Genomic DNA, 26,753 nt, shown 5'->3' on the forward strand with positions numbered 1-26,753 from the left:
GAATGAGAGAAGCTCTTAGAAAAAAGGAGATATTATCTGCAGAACTCTGGAGAAACACGCTGAAATTTTTATCCTGGATCTCTGACTTCAGAATTTTCAAAGGATCTAAAGTGAAAGTGGGAAGGGAGAAGGCAAATTATTCCAGGGCTGCAGGTGGCCAACAAATGCAACCATAATACATGGTTAGTTTCATATCCCAGGACAATATAATTGCATTCAGGGGAAAAGAGATTGAGAGCACAGTAGATATGCATTTCTCAGGGGAACTGGTTTCAGAGGATGAGCACACCTAAATTGTCTAGAATGCACGTATTAATGAAACCCCATCCTTCACTCCCAGAGGAGCTGCTCAAGTGACTGATGCTGATTTCTTTGCATACAGTCCTTAGTCTTCAGTCTGAGAAGAAACATATATAGTGATTTTTTACCATCTGAAACTGGAGAAAGTAAAGAAGCAAAATTATTTTAGGATGAAAGTAAGAAAGATCAGAATTTATTTATAAATTCAAGGGTCATGTTGAGATGTGATGGGCTTGACCAGCGCCGCAGCACTTCCCTGAAGCAAGCATTTGGTATTTGTTGTGTATTTCTCCTACCACGTTCCTCCTTATCCTCTTTTGCACCTCACTGTGAAACTGTGTAGGCTGCGGTGCCCTTGAGCTCCAGTTATGCAGAAGTCACCGAGCACACACCAATTTAAAACTACAGTGCTTTTAGCCCATTTTGGCAGTTTCTCATAAGCTCTAAAAGGCATTCGTTGTAATCTAAAACCAAGGAAACCTTGTTTACACAGACAATCTAAAAAGAGAATCTGCTCTACCCACATTTGGCTGTCTATCTGGTGACCATAAAATAATTCTAATGTGAATAAAGTCACTTAATTATCAATTTGTAGTTATCAGTCTTATATATCTCCTATGGAAACAGAACTTTTGTCACTTGAGAGGACTTAACTGTTTTCGTGTGTCTGACCTAGTTTTCAACATTTAAAGGATTTTATGTAAGGAATATGGCCTTAGAAAATTAGCTTTAAAAAAAAGACATTTAAAGAGCCATACTCATTAATAAAATATATTTTATACTTCTTATAAACAAAATAATAATAACTACTACTTACTAAGGCCTTACTGTGAGAAGGCCTTTTATGAACCACCACACATGCATCTTTTTTTAAAAAAAATTCTTAAGCCAAGCCTCAGAGGAAATATTGTAAAGTTTTCAATTTTCTTGAGCATTATGTTTGCGTCATTTAGACTAAGCTATAATCTGGATCTCTCAAGTGTTCTAATCAAGAATCCTAGTCTGGGGTGCTCTGCTAACATGATAATGAATGCACAGGCCGAGTATCCAGTTGGTGTTTTAATAAGGAAGCTCTTTCTCCACAGGTGGCTACTATAAATAGGGTTTCTTCTATTAGGCATATCTCAATCAAAGACCAATGCTTCGATAATTAACATACTTGACATCAGAAGTAGGTTTTTTTTGATGAAAACAGTGGTCATTTATTAAGCACGCCTAATCCTAAAACTCAGTCTATGTTGAGGGAAATTAGAAATACTTAAAATAAGCAGATTGGCAGGTGCATTTCTTTACACCAACAATGAAATATCAGACAGGGAATATAATCCAACAATCCCTTTCAAAATTGCATCAAAAAAAAAAAAAAAAACTGAACAACAAAAAACTTAAGAATAGACCTCATCAAGGAAGTGATAGACTTATATACTGAGAATTATACAACATTCATAAAGGAAACTGAAGATGATTCAAAGAAGTGGAAAGATATCCCATGCTTTTGTACCAGAAGAATATTGTTAAAATGGCATCCTACCCAAAACAATCTACAGACTTAATGCAATCCCTATCAAATTACCCATGACATTTTCCACAGAACTAGAACAAATAATTCTAAAACATATACGAAACTATAAAAGACCCATAATTGCCAAAACAATCTGGGTCCATGATCTTAGTTTGCTTTTAATATTGAGTTTCAAGCCGGCTTTTTCACTATCCTCTTTCACCTGCATCAAGAGGCTCTTTAGTTCCCTTTGTTTTCTGCCATTAGAGTGGTATCATCTGCATATCTGAGATTGTCGGTATTTCTCCCAACAGTCTTGATTCCAGCTTGTGCTTCATCCAGCCTAGCATTTTGCATGACGTACTCTGCATACAAGTTAAGTAAGCAGGATGACAATATACAGTCTTGTCCTACTACTTTTTATTTTTGAACCAGTTGTTTCATGTCCAGTTCTGTTGCTTCTTGACCCACATACATGTTTCTCAGGAGACAGGTAAGTTGGTCTAGTAGTTCCTTCCATTTCTTTTAAGAATTTTCCAGTTTGTTGTGATCCACGTAGTCAAAGGCCTGAGTACAGTCAATGAAGTAGAAGTTTTTCGGGAACTCCCTTGCTTTCTCCATAATCCAACAAATGTTGGCAATTTGATCTCTGGTTTCTCTGCCTCTTTTAAGCCCAGCTTGAACATCTGGAAGTTCTTGGTTCATGTACTGAAGTCTAGTTTAAGGATTTCGAGCATAACCGGGCTAACACGTAAAGTGAGCACAACTGTACTGTAGTTTGAACATTCTTTGACAATCCCTCTCTTTGGGATGGAATGAAAACTGATCATTTCCAGTCCTGTGGCCACTGCTGAGTTTTCCAAATTTGCTGACATATTCAGTGTAGCACTTTAATAGCATCATCTTTTGGGGTTTTAAACAGCTCAGCTGGAATTCTGTCATTTCCACCAGCTTTGTTCATATTAACACAGTGTTTCCTAAGGCCCACTTGATTTCATACTCCAGGGATGTCTGGCTCTAGTGAGTGACCATACCATTGTGGTTATCCAGGTCATTAAGATTTTTTGTATAGTTCTTCTGGGTATTCTTGCCACCTCTTTTTAATCTCTTCTGCTTCTGTTAGGTCCTTACCATTTCTGTCCTTTATCATGCCCATCCTTACAAGAAATGTTCCCTTGGTATCTCCAGTTTTCTTGAAGAGATGTGTAGCCTATATCTATACAAAAAGAATTGAATTTGGCCTGTGTGGCCTTAAATGGGATCAGATTCTAGGACGTTATTATTAAAGCATTTTTTCATTAAGACCTTAAAATGTAAGATCCCAGTAGACACCATAATGATTATGGATATTTGGGCAATTTAAAAAATGTCTCTGACCCAGTCAATTTTCTTTAAGAATTTACTCTAAGGATGTGGACCAAAGATCAACTTACAATGATGTTCCTCACAAAGCTGTATATAATTAGAACAACCTAAATGCCTCACACTGAGGAATTAAATAAATTACAGTACCTATATACACATGCACACATACATCTACATTAAATAATGGAAAGATGAGACAAGAAAAAGGATATGGGCAGAAGAGATCTTTTCATAATTTATCAACATATGAATACCAAATATTTGATTCTTCCTTCTTTAAAAAAAAATTACTAGAGTCTTAAGTCTTAGCATGATGGTGCAACAAGGTCATGATGGTGACCTTGCTGATGGTGGCAGAATATCTAATACACTTATTAATGAACAGGACATTTCCTTGTCTCCCTGGGCAGATCACTGACAGCTGTCTTTTCCTGTCATTCAGATTTAGTTTTGAATTTTATTATCTTTTACACAATAAATGTGTACAAGTATATATAATATTAATGTGTATAAGTATACTAGGAAACTTCTAAAACACAATTAAACAGAGGACAAATTAATAGTTTCTATATACAATCTCTGTGGAGGGAGGTACCTGACCCATACTTATTTCAAAGTCACTTGCTTCTTCTCAAAACACACATGCATTATCCACTCCACCTACATAAGTAACCCCAAGACATCCACTGTAGTATGTAACCAAATATATAACCAAAGGTGTACTACATATAGAATGCTAAATTGGGCAACTTACCACAATCTGTCATTTCAAAATCACCGTTCAGGTTTTTATTGTATGCCACAACTTCTCTTGGAATACTTTTCAATAGTACACTTCTATAGACCTATAGGTCATAAGGGAAATAAAGGACTGTTGAGTCACAAACAGGCACACTTTAAGCAAAACCAAAATAAGAAGAGCAAGATATCAAGCCAATTAAAAAGTATTTGTCTGTATGGGTGATAATTAAGGGCAAGATGTTATTCAGTTCAGTTCAGTCTCTCTGTCGTGTCTGACTCTTCGTGACCCCATGAATTGCAGCACGCCAGGCCTCCCTGTCCAGCACCATCTCCAGGAGTTCACTCAAACTCACGTCCATCAAGTCAGTGATGCCATCCAGCCATCTCATCCTCTGTCACCCCCTTCTCCTCCTGCCTCCAATCCCTCCCAGCATCAGAGTCTTTTCCAATGAGTCAACTCTTCTCATGAGGTGGCCAAAGTATTGGAGTTTCAGCTTTAGCATCATAAAGAACACCCAGGACTGATCTCCTTTAGAATGGACTGGTTGGATCTCCTTGCAGTCCAAGGGACTCTCAAGAGTCTTCTCCAAAACCACAGTTCAAAGGCATCAATTCTTTGCCACTCAGCTTTCTTCACAGTCCAACTCTTGCATCCATACAGGACCACTGGAAGAACCAAAGCCTTGACTGGACGGACCTTTGTTGGCAAAGTAATGTCTCTGCTTTTTAATATGCTATCTAGGTTGGTCATAACTTTCCTTCCAAGGAGTAAGCGTCTTTTGATTTCATGGCTGCAATCTCCATCTGCAGTGATTTTCGAGCCCCCCAAAATAAAGTCTGCAACTGTTTCCACTGTTTTCACATCTATTTCCCATGAAGTGATGGGACCGGATGCCACGATCTAAGTTTTCTGAATGTTGAGCTTTAAGCCTGTAGATTACTGCAAACACCTTTGAAGAGGAGCTACTAAAGCAGAGCCTAGGAACTGAAATATGCCATTTAGGAGGTTACAAATTAGAAGAATTAAGTAAGCAGCAACTAAACACTGATGAGCAAGTTTTGCCAATTAAAAGCTACTTAGAAGATATGAGCCTATTCCTTCTTCCTTTTCTTACAAGAGACTCATTTGATCTCTCTGGGGCTTGCTTTCCTGTTCCAATCCCATGCCAAGTCGTTTCAGGTGGCCACATGAAAATGTGTTCCCCTCCCTGCCCCTAAACTATTTTCAACCTCCAGGGTAACTGAAAAGCACGATCCATTCTCCCTTATCCTATGGATAATGGTATTGAGAGAATTTTTAGGAAGCTGTGGCATGATTTTTTCTGGCTGTGCTGGGTCTTTGTTGTGGCATGCTGGCCTTCTCAGCTGTGGCGTGTCAGGACTTCTTTTGGTGCAAAGCATGGGCTCTAGAGTGCGTGGCTCACTAGTTGCGGATTATGGGCTCTCTACTTGTGGTGCATGGGCTTAGCTGCCCCATGGCATGTGGGATATGAATTCTCCTGCCAGGGATCAAACCCATCTCCCCTACATTGGAAGGTGGATTCTTAACCACTGGATCATGAGGGAAATCCCCTGACCCAATTTTGACCCACATTAACTTTGCCTTAATGAACTTAGGGATGTTCTGAACCTCTCTAAGCTCTGTTCCTGAGCGATTTTTCTAAAGAGGCCCAGAAACTAGGCCTCTTCTAGTCTATCACAGGATATAAGAAATGCCTATGTTTGGCTCTTCTAGTATCTCTATATTGCTAGCAGTGTATTTGGGGTTTCAGTAAAGAAGTGAAACTATCTGTGGGACTCTCCTACAGAAGTGTATGGCTACTAGTACTGGGGCCAGGGTTATCTCAGCTACTATTTCTCTCTTCTAGTCTAAGGTGGCAGATCACTGGGGCCAGAGAGGAGGCCAATATGTTCCTTTAGAGCAATCAGGCTGTTGAATGGCCAAAGCCTTACAGTAAACTAATCCTGTGTTCTTCAGAACAACAATTAAAAATCATGTAGAGCTAACAGTTATTAAATGCTTACTATGTGCCAGGCCATTAAGCTAACATTTTATATTTCCATGACTGAAATGTTGTATAGAATTCTTACCAGAGCTATTATATAAAAAATGACTGACATCTACTCAAATTCAAAGATACAAACATTAAGCTTCTTAGCAAATGGAAAAAAGAAACTAGACTTAATATTATCCTCAAATTTCACTGGATTTAAATATCATCAGAGAATAAAATCTCATATAATTAAAGAATATTATTATTATAAATATTTTTCATTAGATTCATTAGTGAAAAACATCCCCACTCAACAAATGGACACATGGAAAAAGACAATGTGTGAGAAGTACATGCAAATATGTAGATTAGTCAGAAACAGCAAGATTTTTGGCTTCTATTGAAACTGTTTTTTGATTAAAACTGTCTCAAGTTTAATGGTATCCATAAAACCAAAATATCTATAGTAAACCTAGAAAAGAAGTTTACCTTTTATATGACTTATCAGCAGGGAAACAGTACAAATCTATTTTGGGACAGGAGGAAAAATAATGTAACTCACGTGACTATTAGCTTGGGGCTGATTCCTATAACTTTTCATTATTTCTTGAAAAGTTCTTTCTTCTTTTGTTACCTAAAGAAAATAAAAACCTCATTCATCAATTGCTTTTAAAAGAAAAATGGCTCTAAACAAAAATTTCAATTACCAGTTGGCATTGAGGTTAGCCTTGCAGAAAGCTATTAACCCCAGGCCACTCCATAACTAAAAACCACTACCATTTATGATTTCTACTACCTTAAAAGTTCAGGCTTTGTGGCCTGTGGGAACTCAGCTGATAGTTTCATTAATCAAAAGGACTAAGGTTGTTATGGTATAACTCTACTGAAAATGTATTTCTTTTTTTAAACCACAAAATGCCTTTCTTTATAAAAAAGAACATAAGAAAACTCAGATCTGCTGACTCTCCTGTAGTCTTAAGTTTTATTAGTTTTTAAGTACTTATTTAAAAGTGGATACAGGCAACCTTCCATAAAAAAGAATTCAGAATAATGATACTGAAGATCATCAAGGATCTCAGAGAAAGAATGGAGGCAAGGATCAAGATGATGCAAGAAACGTTTAACGAAGACCTAGAAGAACTAAAGAACAGAGATAAACAATAAAATACTGAAATGAAAAATACACTAGCAGAACACTGAGGCAGAAGGGCAGATAAGTGACCTGAAGACAAAACAGTGGGAATCACTGCTGTGGAAGAGAATTTAAAAAGAGAGAAAAGAAATGAAGACAGTCTAAGAGACATCTGGGACATTAAACACATCAGCATTCCACATTATAAGGGTGGTCTCAGAAGGAGAAGAGAGAGAGGAAGGATCTGAAAAAAAGTTCGAAGAGATAGATAATAGCTGAAAAACTTTCCTAACATGGGAAAGGAAACATTCACTCAAGTCCAGGAATTGCAGAGTGCCAGGCAGGATAAATCCAAGAAGGAACATGCCGAGACACACACAGTAATCAAATTGACAAGAATAAGACCAAGAAAAAAATATTAAAAGCAACAGGAGAAAAATGACAACATACAAGGGAAGTATGAGTTTATCAGCTGATTTCTTAGCAGAAACTCTACAGGCCAGAAGGAAGTGGCATGATACATTTAAACTGATGAAAGGCAAGAACCTACAATCAAGAATACTCTACCCAGTAAGACTCTCATTCAGATTTGACAGAGAAATCAAAAGTTTTATGGACAAGCAAAAGCTAAGAGAACTCAGCACCACCAGACCAGCTTTGCAACAAATGCTAAAGGAACTTCTCTAAGTAGAAAAGGCCACAACTAGAAACAAGAAAATTACAAATGGAAAAGCTCACTCATAAAGGCAAACACACAGGAAAGGTAGGAAATCATCCATACACAAATATGATATCAAAACCAGCAATTATGAGGAGAGAATACGAATGCAGGATATTGGAAATGCACTTGAAAAGATCAGCAACTTAAAACAATCTTGTTTCTACATAGATTGCTATAGCAAATCCTCACGGTAACCACAAAGTAAAAATCTACAATAGATAAACAAAAAGAAAAAGGAAATGAAACACAACACTAAAGTTAGTCATCAAATCACAAGAGAACAAAAAAAGGGAACAAGAAAAAAATGTTTTGCAACTCTGTCTCTGGATTTTTTTGTATTTTCTATCTCTGTGTGATACATTGCTTTTTCATTTCCACAGATCTCTATTCTAATCTACTGAGTCTTTTTGGGTTGGAATTTTGTTTCCATCCAAGTTTCACTGGGTTTCCATTCCAAGTTTCCTTCAGTTCTTTTTGACATCTTTTGGGTCCTTTTTATTTATTTAAAATTTTTTTTTAAAATTTTGGGTCCTTTTTAAAGTAACTTGGTCTTTATTCATAAGATGAATTTTATTTTATACACTGAATCCTTTTAAACATATTAACTGCCTACTTTGAAGTCAATAATTTCATTACCTAAAATTTTCAATATCTAACCTGCTCTAAATTTTATCTGTTGACATACTCATATTGGTTCATTTCCTTGAATGTTTTATAATTTTTGATTTTTTAGTTCTACTTTAGTAAGGGTTTTACTTATGTGAATACTGAATGGCTTAAGGGTTGAATGTTTCATGCCTCAAAGCAGTTTGCTTCTGCTGGGAAACCCAGCGGTATTATCAGTTCTGGGACAACTTTGGGTTTTTGTTAGTGTTCGGACTTTGGAGATTCTTTCCTTTTTTTCGGCCTTGCTGTATATCTTACAGGATCTCAGTTCCCACCAGGGATTAAACCCATGCCCTCAGCAGTGAAAGCATAGAGTTCCAACCACTGGACTCCTGGGGAATTCCCTGGAGATTCTTAGAATGGTAAAATAAATGAAATATGCATATAGGTGTGGTTTTAAAAGTGGAAAGAGTAATACAAATGTAAAGGATTATTGGTATGGATGCCAATGTAGCATGTGACTATAAAAGGGGAATAACTGTGGTCTTTTGTGCTATATTTATTTAGTGGTTTCGGAATAAATGCATAAAAATTTTAACCATAGAAGGAAATTAACTCTCTAAATTATAAACCCATGGCTGGTTTTTAGAGTTCTGGTATCCTTAAAGGAAATAATTTAAAAATAGCAATAACTTTAAAAAAGGTTAATTAACAATATTTATTAATATATATTTTGTATAGAGATTTTAAAGAGGCAATGTGAAAAGGAAGTCACAAATGAGTTCGAAAACATGTCCTTTGCCTCAAGAAGCTGAAAAATTAGGTTGTAACATGCTTATCTGCTAGGATCTGTGGCCAATATGATCAAGACCAAAGTTACAGATGAATGTTTCAGACACATTAGAATTTTTAAAACCAAGTAAGATATGCCATTTTATGACTTAAAACATGTTGTAGCAACTAGAAAGTAAAATGCTCTTTTGAGGTAATGGAATAAATCACTAAAAAGGAATACAGTATTGAAGCTATTTTACATCAAATTATCAATCAGGAGACCACAGGCTGTCACTAATTGTATAATTTTAGCCAAGTTACTTTCAGCTCTGGGTCTCTGTTACTCACTTAAAATGTAATGATCTAGAATGATTACTTTAAAGTATAAGATTAGAGGTGTTACAGGGGTGGAGATGGAAATGGTTCTCTATTAATAGTGTGGTGAACCACTTACTACAAATGGCCTGTAATTGCATTAGCTGGAATTTACTACCTAATTAATGAAGGTGCACAGTTGGCTTATAGCACTTAAGGTAAACTAATGAGTGCAACAGATTTTCACCTCATGCTTCAAATACAGGTAACTACAGCAAGGAGCCTCCCCCAACTTATACCTTACCTTCGCCATGATGTAAAAGGCACAAAGGAGGAGCTGATCCAAATGTCTGTCTTTCATCAGATCAGGGCAGTGAACTAAAGTGAATTCAAAACATGTCCATATCTTCCTTCTTAACTCATTTGAAACATCCAGTTTTAAACATAAATCACGTAAGCGTACACTTGCCAAATGATAGACCTAAGATGAAAGATAGCACATTGATGCAAAAAAACAAGTAAATAATTTCTCAAATTTATGTCCTACCATGAAGATGGGCTTTTAGGTCAAAATTAATACACACCTAAGGCTGCTGATGCATTAAATTACATAAAATACCTATTTTACAGTATCAGTTCACTGCTGTGGCTAAAGAAAATATATTAAAACAAAATTATCTTTGTAAAACTACCATAAACAATTTTTGGGAAAAAGATGCTTTGTGCTATTCTATCTATCCTGTGAACTATGTAAAGCGATAAATACTAAAACTAAATGGCTTGATTTATGAGCATTATGACCACTATAAATACATAACTTTTTAAGAAATCAGAAGTCTCTCTCTTTTTTTTGGTTCAGGTAAAATGGCTAGAAAGCCTAAAATGTCAATAATACACTAAAATGTTTGACTTCAAAAATGAGTCAGAGCAAAATCATTTTAAAAATTCCCCTATATTCTAAACATTGTTTTTATGAGCACATGAAAGGAATGTTAAGTAAATGAGACACCGGATTTTACTGTTGATGTTTACTGAGGTATAACTGACATAAAACATTATTAGTTTCAGGTGTACAACATGATTCACTATTCACACATACTGTGAAAAGATCACCACAATAAGTCAACATCCATCACCACATAGTTATAATTTCTTTTCTTGTGATAAAAACTTTAAAGATCCCATTAGCAACTTTCAATATGCAATATGGTGTTATTAACTACAGTTACCATGCTATACATTATAGCCCCATGATTTACTTATTTTATATCTTCCAATTTGTACCTTTTGACTCCCTTCATCCATCCATTTCACCCACTCCCTCGCCCCTAGCAACGACTAACCTGTTCCTTGTATTTATGAGCTTGTTTTTTAGATTCCACATATAAATGAGATCGTGTAGTATTTGTCTCTGTCAAGTTGTTTTTAAACATATCAGAGTAAATTCAGTTCAATGTAAATTCAGTTCAGTTTAATCTTTTATATACAGTCTTTATATGAACTGATACTAATGAAAATGACCCAAAGGTCCTGAAAGATTCTAAAATGATTTCTGATCATCCAAAAAGCATTCTGTTTTGTTATTTTAAGAATTGGTAACCTTACTGTGATATTCCTAAACTAGACTATTCTGTGTGAACTAAGGCTTTAAATCTAAACATTCAGGAGAAAAAATAAAACAGTAAGGCATTCTTTACATCAAAATATCTTTTGAGAGGGAAAAAAATTTACAAATTAGAGCTTTAAAATTAATTTTAACTATCCAATACACTAATCTGACAGAGAGATAAAGTTGACTCCAAAGCCACCAGTGATTCATTTTATAACAAACTCATTTTCTGCATTCCATCCCTTTGTTTCTGGTCTAGTTGGTCAAGAAATAAATAGGAACCACTGGGGTCAGAGCAGTGGGAAACATGCTAGAACTTTACATTCATGATAGGAGAAGATAACAGATATAGCCCGAGCTAGAAGGATTAGGTACTACTACTTGTTAAGTATCTTTTACAAAGCTAATCCAGTGACTTCTCTGAAGCTAATCTGATATACATCCTCTGAAAGGCTACTAATTCTAACAAAAAATTCACAGTAAATTCTATTCAGGCATAGGACACCCAGTATCACACTGAGTTCAGCATGGATAACAGCTGCAATTTACTCAAGAAATGGTTATTCTGAACTCATTATTAGATACAAACATCTCAATTCCCTTTTAGAATAAAATTTTTTTTAGCTTCTAAGTAGAAGGCAATGGCACCCCACTCCAGTGTTCTTGCCTGGAAAATCCCATGGACAGAGGAGCCTGATAGGCTGCAGTCCACGGGGTCGCTAGGAGTAGGACGCGACTGAGTGACTTTACTTTCACTGTTCTCTTTCATGCATTGGAGAAGGAAATGGCAGCCCACTCCAGTGTTCTTGCCTGGAGAATCCCAGGGGCAGGGGAGCCTGGTGGGCTGCCGTCTATGGGGTCGCACAGAGTCGGATAAGACTGAAGCTACTTAGCAGCAGTTTCTAAGTAAGCTAAAATTAAATGAAAGGAAATGGACAGGCTAGATTCTGAAATAAGTTCAGAACTAAAAATTTATAAATAAAGCCTATTTCTGTCAATCTTAGACTATCAAAGGCAGCAATTTGTTATTTTGAAAATTAAAAATAGGAAATGAATGGGGAAAATACTACATTTGGAACTCTCCTTTAAAAACAGGCGTTAGGCACATGACATGGGCAGGAGTGGGGATGGTGAGAAAGAGTAGAAAAGGTAGTGGGAGGTGGAAAAAAGAACACGTGTCTCAAGAAATATTCTAAGAAAGACTAGACAGAGGAAATAAACTTAAATTTGCATCAAAAGATAATCTGAAAAAGAAATTAATTTCTCAAAAATTTTAAGCCTTAAATCCTAATCACAATGCTAGAAACAAAAAAAAAACAGTGCCTTTTTTTTCATTTACAATTTTTAAGAATGGGCTAGATAACCACTAGTTATAGAGTGGACTGGAGAGATTATCTCCCAATTCTGGGATTTATTTTAGAGCAGCAGCATGTTTGGCTACAAATATCTGATTAACATGTCTGTCTTATTAGAAGCTTGAAGGTGCTTATAAAAGCAAGGCAGGATAGAAATTATTTCTATATTAAATCTCTGCATTAATACCAAAACAATTTAGGGATTATAATGACTAGTCAAATCTTATAGGTAACAAATGAGATTTATGATAAAAATTGTGTAGACTCCCCACAGTATCCCAAAAATCTTAATAATAAATCTTTAGTAATTTAAACTTATACATAAGATCTAAGATGTACTTGTGCCACAATAAACTCAATCTAAAGTGGCTCAGATGATAAAGAATCCGCCTGCAATGTGGGGAGACCTGGGTTTGATCCCTGGGTTAGGAAGATCCCTTGAAGAAGGGAACAGCTATCCACGTCAGTATTTTGGCCTGAAGAATTCCATGGACAGAGGAGCCTGGCAGGAAGCAACTTAGCAGCAGCAGCAGCAGCCACCATGGGAAATAGTATAGCAGTTTCTTAAAAAAATTAAATTTAGAATTACTATCCCACTTCTGTATATACCCAAAAGAACTGAAAGCAGAAACTTAGATATCTGCACACCAGTATAACAGCATTACTCACTCAAAATAACCATAAGGTACATGCATGTGCCAAGTCGCTTCAGTCTTGTCTGACTATGTGCCTCCCTATGGACTGTAGCCCACCAGGCTCCTCTGTCCATGGGATTCTCCAGGCAAGAATACTGGAATGGGTTGCCAAGCCCTCCTCCAAGCGATCTTCCCGACTCAGGGATCGAACCTATGTCTCTTCTGTTTCCTGGACTGGCAGGCAGGTACAGAAATAACTCAAATGTCCATCTACAGATGAACTGATAGACAAAATATGGTATATTCATACCATGGAATGTTAGCCTTAAAAAGGAAGGAAATTCTGACACATGCAAAAATGTGGATAAACTGTGACAACATTATGCTAAGTAAAATAAGCCCATCATAAAAGGACAAAAAGTGTATAATTTCACTTTTATGAGGTACCTAGAGTAGCTAAAGTCACAGAGACAGAAATTAGAATGATGACTGGGGGTTGAGGGGAGAAATGAGTTACTGTTAATGGGTACAGAATTACAGTTTAGGAAGATGAAAAAGCTCCGGAGATGGACAGTAGTGGAAACTGCACAACAACGTGAATGTACTAATGATACTTAGCTGTACACTTAAAAATGGTTAAAATAGTAAATTTTATGTATATTTTACCACATACAAAAAAAAGGCCAAAGCTGTCCTCTGTTACTCAATCTTTATTGCACTGATTAAAGGAGATCTTTTTAGATGCTATAAAAATACATACCTTTCTATAAAACAGTGCTAAGGACCCAGTTCTCTTTGGTTTGCTTATTCCAACTGGATGTACCTCTTGTGCTTTGGTCAAATGGGTCTGCTTTGGAGAAGCACCAATTAATGACTGAGCTGTAAGTGATACAGGACTCTCAACTTTGGACTCCTGAGTTGTATTCATGGAAATTGGTATCAGTGTGATCTCTCCAGCATCATTTGCAATACCTGAATGTACAAGCAAGAGTTCTTAGTTTTAGAAATGTGTCCCAGAAAAGTTATCAATACTTCTTTCTTCGCTCATTCCTCCCTCCCTCCCTCTTCTTGTTTACTATCTATCTGTGCATAGTAATGGTAGAAGAAGAAAGCCACAAAAATAGTAATTCTAGGTTATAATATTTTTGTTTTCTATTTCTGCTCTGAAACAATAATACTGTTCTCTTTGGTGGTCTAAGGGAGATGTTTTTAACCATTAAACAAAATTCTTGCTCAACGCACTCATTTGTAAAACTCAGGTAAGAAACTAACTCCTAACAGAGTAGTAAATCCATAAAATATGAAAATTCAAAAAACTGTGCAGGTATACCTCAGAGATATTAAGAGTTTGGTTCCAGAGAACCACAATAAAGTGAATATCATAATAAAATGATTCACATGAATTTTTTGGTTTCCAAGGCATATAAAAATTATGCTTTTGCTATACTGCAGTCTATGGGGTGTGTTATGGGCATTATGTTCAAAAAAGTGTATGTACCTCAGTTAAAAAATACTTTGTTGCTAAGAAGATACTAATCATCACCCAGCAACACAAGGTTGCCACAAATCCAATTTGTAGAAAAAAAAGTTATCTGTAAAGTTCAATAAAGCAAAGTGCAATAAAATGAGGAAAGCCTCTATACATTCAAAACAAAACTAAAGGGGGAGTGCTGAGGAGCTTTAGGGCAGTGTTACTATTCTGTATAACAGTATAATGGTAGATATGTGTCATTAGACATTTGCAAAATTCATAGAATGTACAACACCGAGAGTGAACACTAATGTAAACTATGGACTTAAAGTGATAATGATGTGACAATGAAGGTTCATCAGTTGTAATACATGAGCTAGTCTGGTGCAGGATACTGATGGCAAGAAAGACTCAATTTTGCCATGAACCTAAAACTACTCCTAGAGGAAAAAGAGTACAGGTCCGGGAGAAAATACAGGAGTAATAAGACCATGTGATATAATTCAATAAGACATTTCTTAAATTTTTATTCATTTCAAAAAAAAATAAATGCATCAAAATATTACCATGCAATGGGACTGTAACTTTATGTCCTGTTGTCCCTGTTACTATGGCTGTGGCCATTGTTAGAAGACTGTGCCCGGGTGAAATTGATATATTTTCAGCAGTGATGCTTGAAGAAGGAGCAATTTTCAATTTTGTTCCTTCTGTTATGATCCTGTCCATAAGCATTTCCTTTGGGGGGTCTTCCCCAAAAAGTCTTCTCTTAGCACTCCCAGCAGTAGGAGAACTGTAGCGTTCATGGACAGAAATCGGAGACAATGGTTGCATATCTAATAAAGAGAAAAATTTTAACAGTCTGACTTGTATTTCAAACAGACACAATCAGGTTTACTCACTCGTTCAACAGATGCTGAGTTGTGTTACACTGTGTGCTCAATCGCTTCAGTCGTGTCTGACTCTTTGCAACCCTATGGGCTGTAGTCTGCCAGGCTCCGCTATCCATGGGATTTTCCTGGCAAGATTTCTGGAGTGGACTGCCATGCCCTCCTCCAAGGATCTTCCCGACCCAGGGACTGAACCTGCATTTTCTGTGTCTCCTGCACTGCAGGTGGATTCTTTAACAGAGCCAACAGGAAAGCCCTAGATACTGAGTTACTATGCTAAAATAACAGCCTTTGTCCTCATGCAATATCGAATCTAGTGGGAGAGAGAAGAATGAAATAAATCTTAAAATAAAATTACAATAGCTAACCTTCCTGGTTTCTTGAACCTCTGCCTACGTTAAAGAACCAAAATATTATGGGGAAAGTAGAAGCTGAGAGGTAGAATGCAGTGACTGTTAAATTAGAAAAGTAGTCCAACTAACTTCTGTCTCCTCCCGATAAAAAGGAAAAATCAGTGATTTGGTTCACAATTTTCTCTCTTCCCACACATCTACACGTCAAACAGTTTAAGGCAATAGCTTTGGCTTTCTGATTTAGCAGACACAGAACCATCTTTTACAAACCCACTAGAAGATGAATAGAAGTGTTATGACGCTTAATTTGAGGCATTAGCGTGTAACAGACATGTCATCTATTTTCAAAACATGTTTATAAGGTATAAAAATTACCTCTGGCAATAATTTGACAACTCTGTATTTCTGAGGTAACTGGGGAAATAGTTATGGTTTAATAAAAATCTCTTCTTAATTCTGGGGGTTATGAAAGCAGCTCTGACTTGCAGCCTTAGCAAACAAGTGGGAAGTTCTATTGTAGCCCATTACTCCTTAACAGAAGTCTACCTTTATGTCTTATTTCTAAGAAAACCAATGTAGTCCTTGAAGCTAACTAGGAATGTTCAGAGCTGACATTTCAAGGGGGAAAATGCATGTTATAACCACCAAGTTAGCTGCAAACCCCTTGAAATGATTCTTTGCCTAGCACAGTACTGGAAAAGCTTCAGTAGACATTCAATAAAAATTTAGTAACTATACAAATTAATAAACTGTCTTTTCCCCACTAGAGTCAAGGCTCAATATTATTGTTTTCTAAGGATTTTCTATTATTTGATTCTCTTGCATGAACCCCTACAAGAAAATAATTTTCTTCTAATTATAAAAATAATATATTACCTGAATGCTCACATCAGTGATATTCATAAAAGCCAACAGGTAGAAATAACACAAACGCCCATCAGCTAAATTCCTACTTTCTCTTTTGTACTAGGAGTTGAACTTAATCTCACTTCACTGCAAAATCCTACTGCCATATAATAGGGAAGAACCTTTATTATAGGTTAGTCACTAAAGAGATGTTGCCTATAAGCTTAAATTATCCATAATGGCCCATCTCTGGGAACCCTGCCTCTCAGGTAATGCATATTAAGCTCAAAAACCTTTGCTCAGGGCTTCCTAGGTGGCTCAGTATTGAAAGAATCCGCCTGCCAATGAAGGAGACATAAGAGAGGCTGGTTTGATTCCTGGGTCAGGAATATCCCCTGTAGGAGGAAATGGCAACCACTCCAGTATTCTTGCCTGGATAATCCCATGGACAGAGGAGTCTGGAGAGCTACAGTCCACAGGGTCACAAAGAGTTGGACCCAAGTATTATTTAGCCATAAATAGTAATGAAGTGCTGACACATGGTACAACATATATATACCTGAAAACATGCCTGAAAAAGAACCAGTCACAAAGGTCACATATTATATAGTTCCATTTATATGAAATGTCTAGAACAGGCAAATCCATAGAGTCATAGATTAGTAGTTGCAGGGTCTTGGTAGAGGGGCAAATAAAGTGTGATTACTACTGGATACAGGAATTCTTTTAGGAGTGATAAAAACGTTCTGTAATTAGATGGCATGTATACAATGGCATATATACAACTATGGTTGTATAGTCTTGTGAATTTACTAAAAACCACTGAATTGCATACTTTAAAAGGGTGAATTTTATGGTATGTGAATTATACTTCAGGTTTTAAAAGCTCACTGAAAAATTCAAACAACACCAAAAACTATAATGAAAAAGTTAACATTTAAAATCCCACCAGTGAGAGAGAATCATTTTAGTGACCATTCTTCATGATCTTAGTTCTGAGATCTCTAGCTAGGCTGCAAACACACAGTGTTAGTCATTCAGTCATGTCTAAGTCTTTGCAACCCGATGGACTATAGCCTGCCAGGCTCCTCTGTCCATGTGTCCATGGAATTCTCCAGGTAACACACACACATATAACATAAATATATAAATTATAGTCAAATACATACACACATGCTACACACAAACTTCATGCTTTGTACAGTTAAAGTATGCATGAATTTCAGTTACAACATAGTTAAATTAACAAAAGTCTTAACAAAAAGGTTCAAATTTCAAATTTCTGATGCCATGGTATAGTAACCGTAATTGCATAAACTACAAACTTTTCCCACAAATCATTATATAAATAATAGATGTGCATCATGACTGGTGACCAATCCTGTCACTTCTTTCAAAGTCTGTCAGTGATTGGTCAGGGCAAATCTGCTGTTCAACTCATGGAGGCCACAAAGCATATAGTTACGTTGCCTCCTTGTTTCCCAGTGATAAATCCACAATTTACAAAAATAAATGAAAGAGGGAATTGTCAAAAAAAAAAAAGTGCAACAAAGAAATGAAGAGTAATAATGCTGAAAGTGAAATTAAAATTGTCCATGAAATTATAGAATAGTGGCTCAAAGGGTAAAGCAGCTGCCTACAATGTGGGAGACGCGGGTTCGATCCCCGGGTCGGGAAGATCCTCTGGAGAAGGAAATGGCAACCCACTCCGGTACTCTTGCCTGGAAAATCCCATGGACAGAGAAGCCTGATAGGGCTTCCATGGGGTCCATGGGGTCACAAAGAGTCGGACACGACTGAACGACTTCACTTCACTTCACTTCAAGAATGTTGACACTGCTGCTGTTCAAGAGATTAGATATACAGCCAGAAGAACTGTGTGAAGATGAGACTTATTAATATAAATGCAAAGTTGTTATGATGAACAGCATGAAGACATCCAACAGGAAGTTACAATGGCAAAAAACTTCACTTTAAAGGAACTCGGAAAAAAATCTCGCAACACTGAAAAAGCAAAGGATACAAGTGTTGAAAGCTGTTCCTTTAATATGAAAGGAACATGAAAATTCACCAAGGCACAGGAAAGAAGCTAACTATCGCAAGTTATATAAGAAGAAAGTGGCAAGCATCATTTAAATGATTCTTTATTAAGTTTCTAAAAAACAAAACACTTCCATTCTCAATGTTTTCAAAGTTTTTAATCATAGTATATATTAAGCTGAAGAAGGAAATGGCAACCCACTCCAATATTCTTGCCTGAAGAATCCCATGGAGCCTGGCATGCTACAGTCCATGGGGTCGCAAGAGTCAGACACGACTTAGCAACTAAACCAACCATATATTAAGTATTTTTTTCATTTCTTTAATAAATAGTAATAATTGACAGTAAGGAAGTTTTTAGTTTCGGCAATTTTTTAAAGGTCATAAAACAGTCCTGATTATTCCTATAGTTTAATGAAGATTGTTTTGTATGTACAGCTTGCGTATTTTTGTGAACTTACACTACATGCGAAGCAATATACACACACACACAGAATTATAGTTCAAAAATGGTTCTTGAGCTACCTTACTAAGTAACCTGAATGTTTATTCATCTGAAGTTTCTTCAGGGATATTCTGTGGTCAGAAGAGTTCAACTGATTTTTAAAAATTAAAGAGTTATATAGTCCAGAAGATAAACACATCAGTTTGGTACATCACAAGAGAAAATAAAGAAGAATGCACTAAAATTTTCCTATAGTAAGGCTCAAAAGAACTATTTTAAGAGTACAGATAAGTAATTCATTAAATGAACTTAAGTATCCCAACGAGTTCTTTGTTCTGTTTTAGACGTTTATTTTTCTATAAAGTCACACATAGAGAAAGAATATAACTTCTGTCACAATTACAAAGGTGAGTACTTAGTTTAAGTAGTTTTCCATTAGCATTGAGGAAAAGTTGCGTGTATTTATAAAAAGGCCAAAATACGATTTTTACAATAATTGATACTGCAATTAAAAAAAATTATATTCAGAATCAGAGTGGAAACCTTATTACTTTAATATAAAAAAGTATATAATTAGCTACAAAGGGTATTGGCATAAACATTATTCCTTTCAAATCTTGATTTAAAAAATTGGTTTATTAATAACATATTAGGGCAAAACTTGAAATTTTCTCTAACAAAAAAAGTCTTTGTTATTTTTCCTTTGTTTACCAATGGTTAACCTACCCTTTCGAAGACTCCCACTGTCAGTCCGAACTTCTTTGACCCTTGGATGCATCAGAGGAGACATTGGCATCATGGGAAGATGCCCCTGTACATTTCCTCCACTTCCTGTTTCAAAATTGTTTGGGAATATAACCTGGAGAAAACAAAACCCCTCTGCTTTACATACAGATAAACCCACTGATCAAAACATAACAGAAAAGGTAAGAAAAAGTCTTAACTTTTTTATTGTTTTCCCTTTCTTTCTCTCAACACAAAATATACCAACTTGTATAAAGTGCTCAATAGTTAATATTAAGTTATGTAAAGAGTTCATCTTACTTAACTTTATATCTATTTAAGATTACTGACCACTGGAAGTAAACCTATGAGATGGGCACTACTGTTCTTCACTTAGGGACTGAAAAAATTGAGGCTCAAAATGTGAAATTTGCCTAAGGACAAACTACTGCTAGGTATTAGAGAAATGGCTTCAACTCAGATCCTTTTCCTTCAAGGTCATAGTTTTTTTCATTTCCCAATGGATCCTATAATGGAAAAATTGATGAATACTGAAGACTGTCCAATTAACCACAGTCTGCTATAAAGACAACAGAAGCATGGAAGAGAGTATTTAAGAAATCATTTTCTTTTCAGTTCTTCCTAGTCTTAAATAGTTCTTTCAGTAGTTTGAGATTAGAGAAAAATTCAAGATGGTTGATTGAAGTAAAAGTAGACAGAAAAAAGCAAAGAAGGATGTAGACAGGAGTCAAAAAATAACAGAGATGAAGGGAGAAAACTCAATTTCTCATGATACTAAACTGTTAAATGTGCAATTTGAGTGTATTAGGCAGAAGCTTTTGACCTTTTTATTCTAAATACTACTAATGAAAAATGTTTAATTCTTTATGAAATTCTTTATTTGAAAAATTTTAACTGATGAGATTAATGACTTCTTAGTTCTGATACCAAAAGTAAGAACAGATAAATTGGACATCATTAAAATTAAAATCTTTTGTTTTTTAAAGGACATCATCAGGAAAGTAAAAAGACAACCCACAGAAAGGTTTTACCAATCATATACTGGATAAAGGAGTATATCTAACTCAATATTAAAAAGACAACCCAAATAAACAATGGGCAAAGGATCTGAACATATATTTCTCCAAAGACGATATACAAATGGCCGATAAGCACTTGAATCAATGTTGAACATCATTAGCCATCAGGGAATGCAAATAAAACCACAATGAGGTAATAATTCATGCCTACTAAGATCGCTAGAAATCAAGAAGACAGATAATAAGCACTGGAGAGGATGTGGAGATACTGGAATCTTTATACACTGATGGTGGGAATGTTAAATGGTGCAGCCACTTTGGAAAACAGTCTGACAGTTCCAGCCATTCTACTCCTAGCCATATATTCAAGAAAAATGAAAATGTATGTCCATACAAATACTTGTCCATGTATGTTCACAGCAGCATTATCCATAGTCAAAACGTGAAAACACCACCAATTCATCCACTGATAAACGAATAAACAAAGTGGGGTGTGTGTGTGTGTGTATATATACACATATTTTCATGCAATGGAATATTATTAAGCCATAAAAAGGAATGAAGTGCTGATACATATAACAACATGGACGAACCTTGAAAATCACTATATTAATAAAAGAAGCCAGTTACAAAGGACCACATATTATATGATTTGCATGAAACGTCCTGAACAGGGAAATCAATAGAGACAGAAGATAGATTACTGGTTACCTAGGGTTAGGAAGATGACAGGGATGGGTGGGTGGGGTGGGTGCAGTAGCAGGGAGTGATAAAGCTTTTCTTGTTGAGGTGGTATGTTTCAAAGTTGATTGTGGTGATGACTGCACATATCTATGAATATACTAAAAAACACTGAATTATATACTTTTAGGTGAACTATACAGTATGGGATCCTGTCTCAATGAAGAGATTTCATAAAATGATGGGATTATTAGCTTTGCCCTAACTCACTTCTTCACAGGTAGGAACTCTGTTTGCAGAAGCCTGGAGAGCCTCCCACAGCGCAGAATCATGACTCCATGCTAAACTCTCCAAAATCTGTTCTTCGATGCTGTTCAGGTGTTTCACCATGTCTCTGGAAAGTCCCTCCTCTGAGCGGATTACCACTTCAATAACCTGGGGAAGAGAAAACAGAAAAAGTAATATAGTCTCAGGCTTACATGTATGGCTAGCTCTGGTCTTATTAATGACATAGAACCAAGAACATTTTGAACCATAATTCTGTGGCTTATTAATATATTTTAATTTATAAAGAAGTTTTAAAGCTCTTCAAAATACTTTCACATACATTTCTGGTTTTCACGTTTTATTCTGTATATGGAAAACTGAAGCAATGATAGGTAAAACTGGTCAAAAGTCCAACAGTAGAAGTCAGGTCTTGGGTTTCCAGGCCAGTGCTATTTTGAATTCAATTTCCTTTCTCAGACTGTTCTTCCCAACAGCTCAGAAGAAGAAAATGAATAACATATACAAAAGGAACTTTGCCTATATACACTATAGTTACATTTTAATAAGGATGCTTCCCTGGTGGCTTACATGATAAAGAATCCACCTGCAATGTGGGAGACCCGGGTTCGATCCCTGGGTCGGGAAGATTCTCGGGAGAAGGAAATGGCAACCCACTCCAGTATTCTTGCCTGAGAATTCCATGGACAGAGGAGCCTGGCGGCTATAGTCCATGGGGTCGCAAAGAGTTGGACATGACTGAGCAACTAACTTTCACTTTCAATAAGAATAAACATCTAGAGCAAACTCTGTAAGCATACATACAAAAATATTAACAGTGATTATCATTTATATTAGGATTATAATGTATGATTTTAATATTTACAATTGTATATACTTTTCATTTTTCTTCAGGGAGTATTATTTATGATTAAAAAACAAATGTATTTAACTTCTAGAATTAAAAAAAGGGTATTACAAATAAAAATGAATTTCTATTAGGTGAGGGCAAAAACTAAACTTTTTCCTCAAATAAAACTACATATATTTCCTAATGGAAAATCTGAAATACTCACATAAACATTAAATATAGAAAAGCAATTTTCCCCAGAAAAGTAAAAAGAAGTTAAATTCCACATAGTCAACAATTCAAATGGGTAAGCTTTCCAGTGACCTGCATTTCTACAACATTAGGCTTGCTTGCTTATCTATCTGTATCTATCCATCTACCCCACACAGCATGCAGGATCTTAGTTCCTCGACCAGGGGTAAAACCCATGCCCCCTGCAGTAGAAGCACAGTCTTAACCACTGGACCAGACCCTCAGGGAAGTCCCAAACTAACTTCTCCATAATCAGTAGTTTGAAAGTAACACAGGTGACAAAATATTAACTAAACCATGCCAACAAGTATAATAATAGCATCAATCTTAAATTCAGAAATCAGGTAATACTAAGTGTTACTGTAGCTTGTGCCCTCTGTGGTTTAGAAGAAAAAGGTTTCAGCAGAAAAAAAGGGGAAGTAAGATTTATCCACAATGAATTAGCTCAAATTTGGGGAAGGAGTGTGATTAATTTTAGATTTTTCTTTCTTCTAGGAGAAAGTTTCTCTTCTTCATCATGCCTCTCCTCTATTTAACAGGATTATGATTTTTCATTCATAATACAGAAAACTCAAAATTAAGTACTTAGTTCCTGGCCATACTTGCAATTCAGTGATGTTTGAAGCTGTGAGATTGGCTTAGTTTATTGTTAGTCTCTCTCCCTCTCCTCTTTGTCCTTGATTCCACCCCAAAAGCAGTATGTTTTCAGAATACTTCTGGAAATATTATCCAGACATCACTACAGTTCACTTCTTCATCACTGATACAAACAGAATGTTTATGTGAGGCAAAGCATTAACAAAACTTTGTTCTCATCTCACCTTATAAAAATAAAATGGTCGCAGATTAAGAACCTCAATAATCCAGGGAAAAGTACGAGGTGAGCTGTAGGCAAAGAGCACAATTTCCAAACAACAGGCCATCAAGGAGTGATGAAATATATCTTGCTCTAAAAGAACCTTGGGGAAGAGAAAGACCACAATTTAATAAATTTCTCAGGATTTTAGCCTCTGCCATTATATAAAGGGGACTACAGAAAAAAGAAAAAATAACTTAGAAAAGTTATAAATCATATTATTACTTATCTAAGAGCATATTACATTATACTCGATTAATGCAGATAAAACTTCAAGTTCTTAAACTGATAAACAGTTTTCTTGTAAGATATAATCTTGGTCAGTGGTAGATGTTAAATGTAAATGAGGCATAAACAACAATCTACTTTGAAATTGGAGCAAATAATAATTAATATTCCCACGAAGAGACAAGCGTGAGAATTGGCTCCTTTATTTAAATGAGTTTTGTGTCACCTGTTTTCTTGACATGAGGGCAGTATTTATTAATCAAACATTAAAATCAAAGGTATAGTATATCACAGCTAAGACTTTTTAGAAGTTCAGAGAAAGAAACATTTTACTAAGAAGATAAAGTCCTGTTTTACCACTGAGTTTAAAATTTAACCTAAGTTTTCAGTTTTATAAATAGTATTTTTGTCATTCTTCTTAAAAATACCACTCCAAATCAATAAAGAGAATAAGAAATAGAAAATACCTAGGATAAAACAAGGAGTTACCTATAACCACAAACTGTATATGTAAACTGAAGATGGATGAAAGAATGACAAATTACCCAGCAGAAAGCAGGATGGTCAAACATAAGGGCCTGACTAGAGACACTTAAGTGAATTTGCTCCATACAACCTGAGAAAAACACAGCAACTGAAGGCAAAGGCAGAATAGAAAGTAGAGGTTATTAGGCAATGGCTGACATGGATGGGTGATCTGCAAGTTTATAGTATTAACAGAACTCTTCAGGTTCCCATACAACATCCACTCTAAGGAATCAGATGATAGGCCTCTAGTCTAGAGAATTAGTCTCTACAAAAACTGAACTAGAGAGAATCAAAGCTCAGAACAGCAGGTATAGAATAGACTGTGGTTTTAGGTGAAAGCCTGCAGACTGAATTTGAGACCAACTTTCCCTTCTGTGCTCTGCTCCATAACACCAATAGCCAGGCAAGAGATTAGCAGATACTTCTCTAGACAAGTCAAAATACTCCAGATAAGTTTTAAAGACACCAACAGTTGAGGGTCCCTATATTACATGATCACTCGAGGCTTCTGGACTTTTATTCTCACTCTTGCACACAGAGTTTTGACCCAAACTGTTTTATCAACCTAAGGGTTTATTAATGTCTCATTTTTAGTGACTCATTCAAAAAGCAGACATTTGAAGAATGCCTCCAATTGAAAGACAAGGGTATAATCTAACATTTGAGGAATAATCCAACATTCAAGGAAAGGCTCCCATACTGAGATTCCAGAAAGTAAAAACAGGTCACGTACTAATACAAAGAATTAAAATGCCCCTGGACTTCTAATTAGCAATCCTGGGATCTAGAAGATAATGGAGCAATGCCTTCAAAATCAGAAAAGAAAATGATTGTCAATCTAGAATCCTATATACAGACAACTATTAATCAAGTATGAGTTTAAAATAAAACATTCATGCAGTTTTAAAAAAGAAATTTAAAGCAAGGTAAGGTTTCCACACTTAAGCCAATAAAATGTTTATAACAGTGGATTGTGAAATTATGTATGTATAGTGTAATACCTAGAGTAACCACGAAAAATTTAATACAAAGGTATACACTCTAAAAATGCTCAAAGTAATCCATGGGATGGTAAGAAAAAGAAAAAAAACAAAAAAAAAAAACAGAAAACAAAAAATAAAATAGTAGACTTATGCCCTTAACATAGTAACAATTAAATGTAAGCTAATATCTATTAAAAGAAAGAGCCTGTATAGTATACAGAACAACGTGACTCAACTATACACTGCCTACAAGAAACTAATTTCAAAGGATGATACAGGTAGAATGAAAGTAAAAGAGTAGAAAAAGATATATAGGCATACCAGGTTCTAGACCACTGCAATAAATATGCAATGAAGCAAATACCACAGTAACGTGAGTCGCATAAATTATTTGGTTTCCCAATGCATATAAAAGCTATGTTTACACTATACTATAGTCTATTAAGTGTACAACAGCATCATGTCTAAAAAATTTTTTTAATACTTATTACTAAAAAATGTTATCACCTGAGGCTTCAATGAATTATAATCTTCTTGCAATAAAACATCAAAGATCACTAATCACAGATCACTATAATAAATACAATAATAATGAAAAAGTTTGCAATACTGTAAGACTCTGATGCTGGGAGGGATTGGGGGCAGGAGGAGAAGGGGATGACAGAGGATGAGATGGCTGGATGGCATCACTGACTCGATGGACCTGAGTCTGAGTGAACTCCGGGAGATGGTGATGGACAGGGAGGCCTGGTGTGCTGCGATTCATGGGGTTGCAGAGTCGGACACAACTGAGCGACTGAACTGAACTGAATTGAAGAATTAGCAAAATGTGACACAGAGAAATGAAGTGAGAAAATGCTATTAGAAAAAGAGCACCAACAAGCTTGACACAGTGTTGTTGCAAACTTTTATTAAAAACTCACTGTCTGTGAAGCACAAAAAAAGTGAAGCACAATAAAACTACATATGCTTGCATCATACAAACATTAACCAAAACAAAGCAGGAGTGGCTATATCAGCCAGATGCTTTCAGAACAAAGACAATTACCAGACTCAGAGAGGGATATTCTGTCATAATAAAATGATTAATTCACCAAGAAGACAGTAACCTCAATGTCTACGCATCAAACAGCAGAGATTCAAAATATATGAATTAAAAAAAATCTAACAGAACTGGAAGGAGAAATAGATAAATTTAGTTTCATTTGGAAACTTCAATACCCTTATCTTCTCTCACTAACTGACAGAACTAGACCAA

General features: G+C 35.8%; 1 protein-coding gene across 2 annotated transcripts in view; it reads right to left on the minus strand.

Annotated features, from left to right (window-relative positions):
- The window catches only part of RBL1 (RB transcriptional corepressor like 1), a 61,232-nt gene that overhangs the window by 9,703 nt on the left and 24,776 nt on the right, over positions 1 to 26,753 (minus strand). The window contains exons 12-19 of one of the 2 annotated variants that reach the window (XM_027977173.3): positions 23,722 to 23,859; positions 21,805 to 21,969; positions 19,817 to 19,949; positions 15,086 to 15,352; positions 13,809 to 14,020; positions 9,754 to 9,930; positions 6,464 to 6,535; positions 3,921 to 4,011 (exon numbers count right to left, since the gene is read on the minus strand). In XM_027977173.3, the coding sequence (XP_027832974.1) occupies positions 3,921 to 4,011; positions 6,464 to 6,535; positions 9,754 to 9,930; positions 13,809 to 14,020; positions 15,086 to 15,352; positions 19,817 to 19,949; positions 21,805 to 21,969; positions 23,722 to 23,859 (1,255 nt within the window). Of the gene's footprint in view, positions 1 to 3,920; positions 4,012 to 6,463; positions 6,536 to 7,326; positions 9,931 to 13,808; positions 14,021 to 15,085; positions 15,353 to 19,816; positions 19,950 to 21,804; positions 21,970 to 23,721; positions 23,860 to 26,753 lie in introns of those variants that run through there. The other variant, XR_009596103.1, reaches the window with a different exon arrangement.

Source organism: Ovis aries, chromosome 13 (genome assembly GCF_016772045.2).
Source record: "Ovis aries strain OAR_USU_Benz2616 breed Rambouillet chromosome 13, ARS-UI_Ramb_v3.0, whole genome shotgun sequence".
Taxonomy (NCBI): domain Eukaryota; kingdom Metazoa; phylum Chordata; class Mammalia; order Artiodactyla; family Bovidae; genus Ovis; species Ovis aries.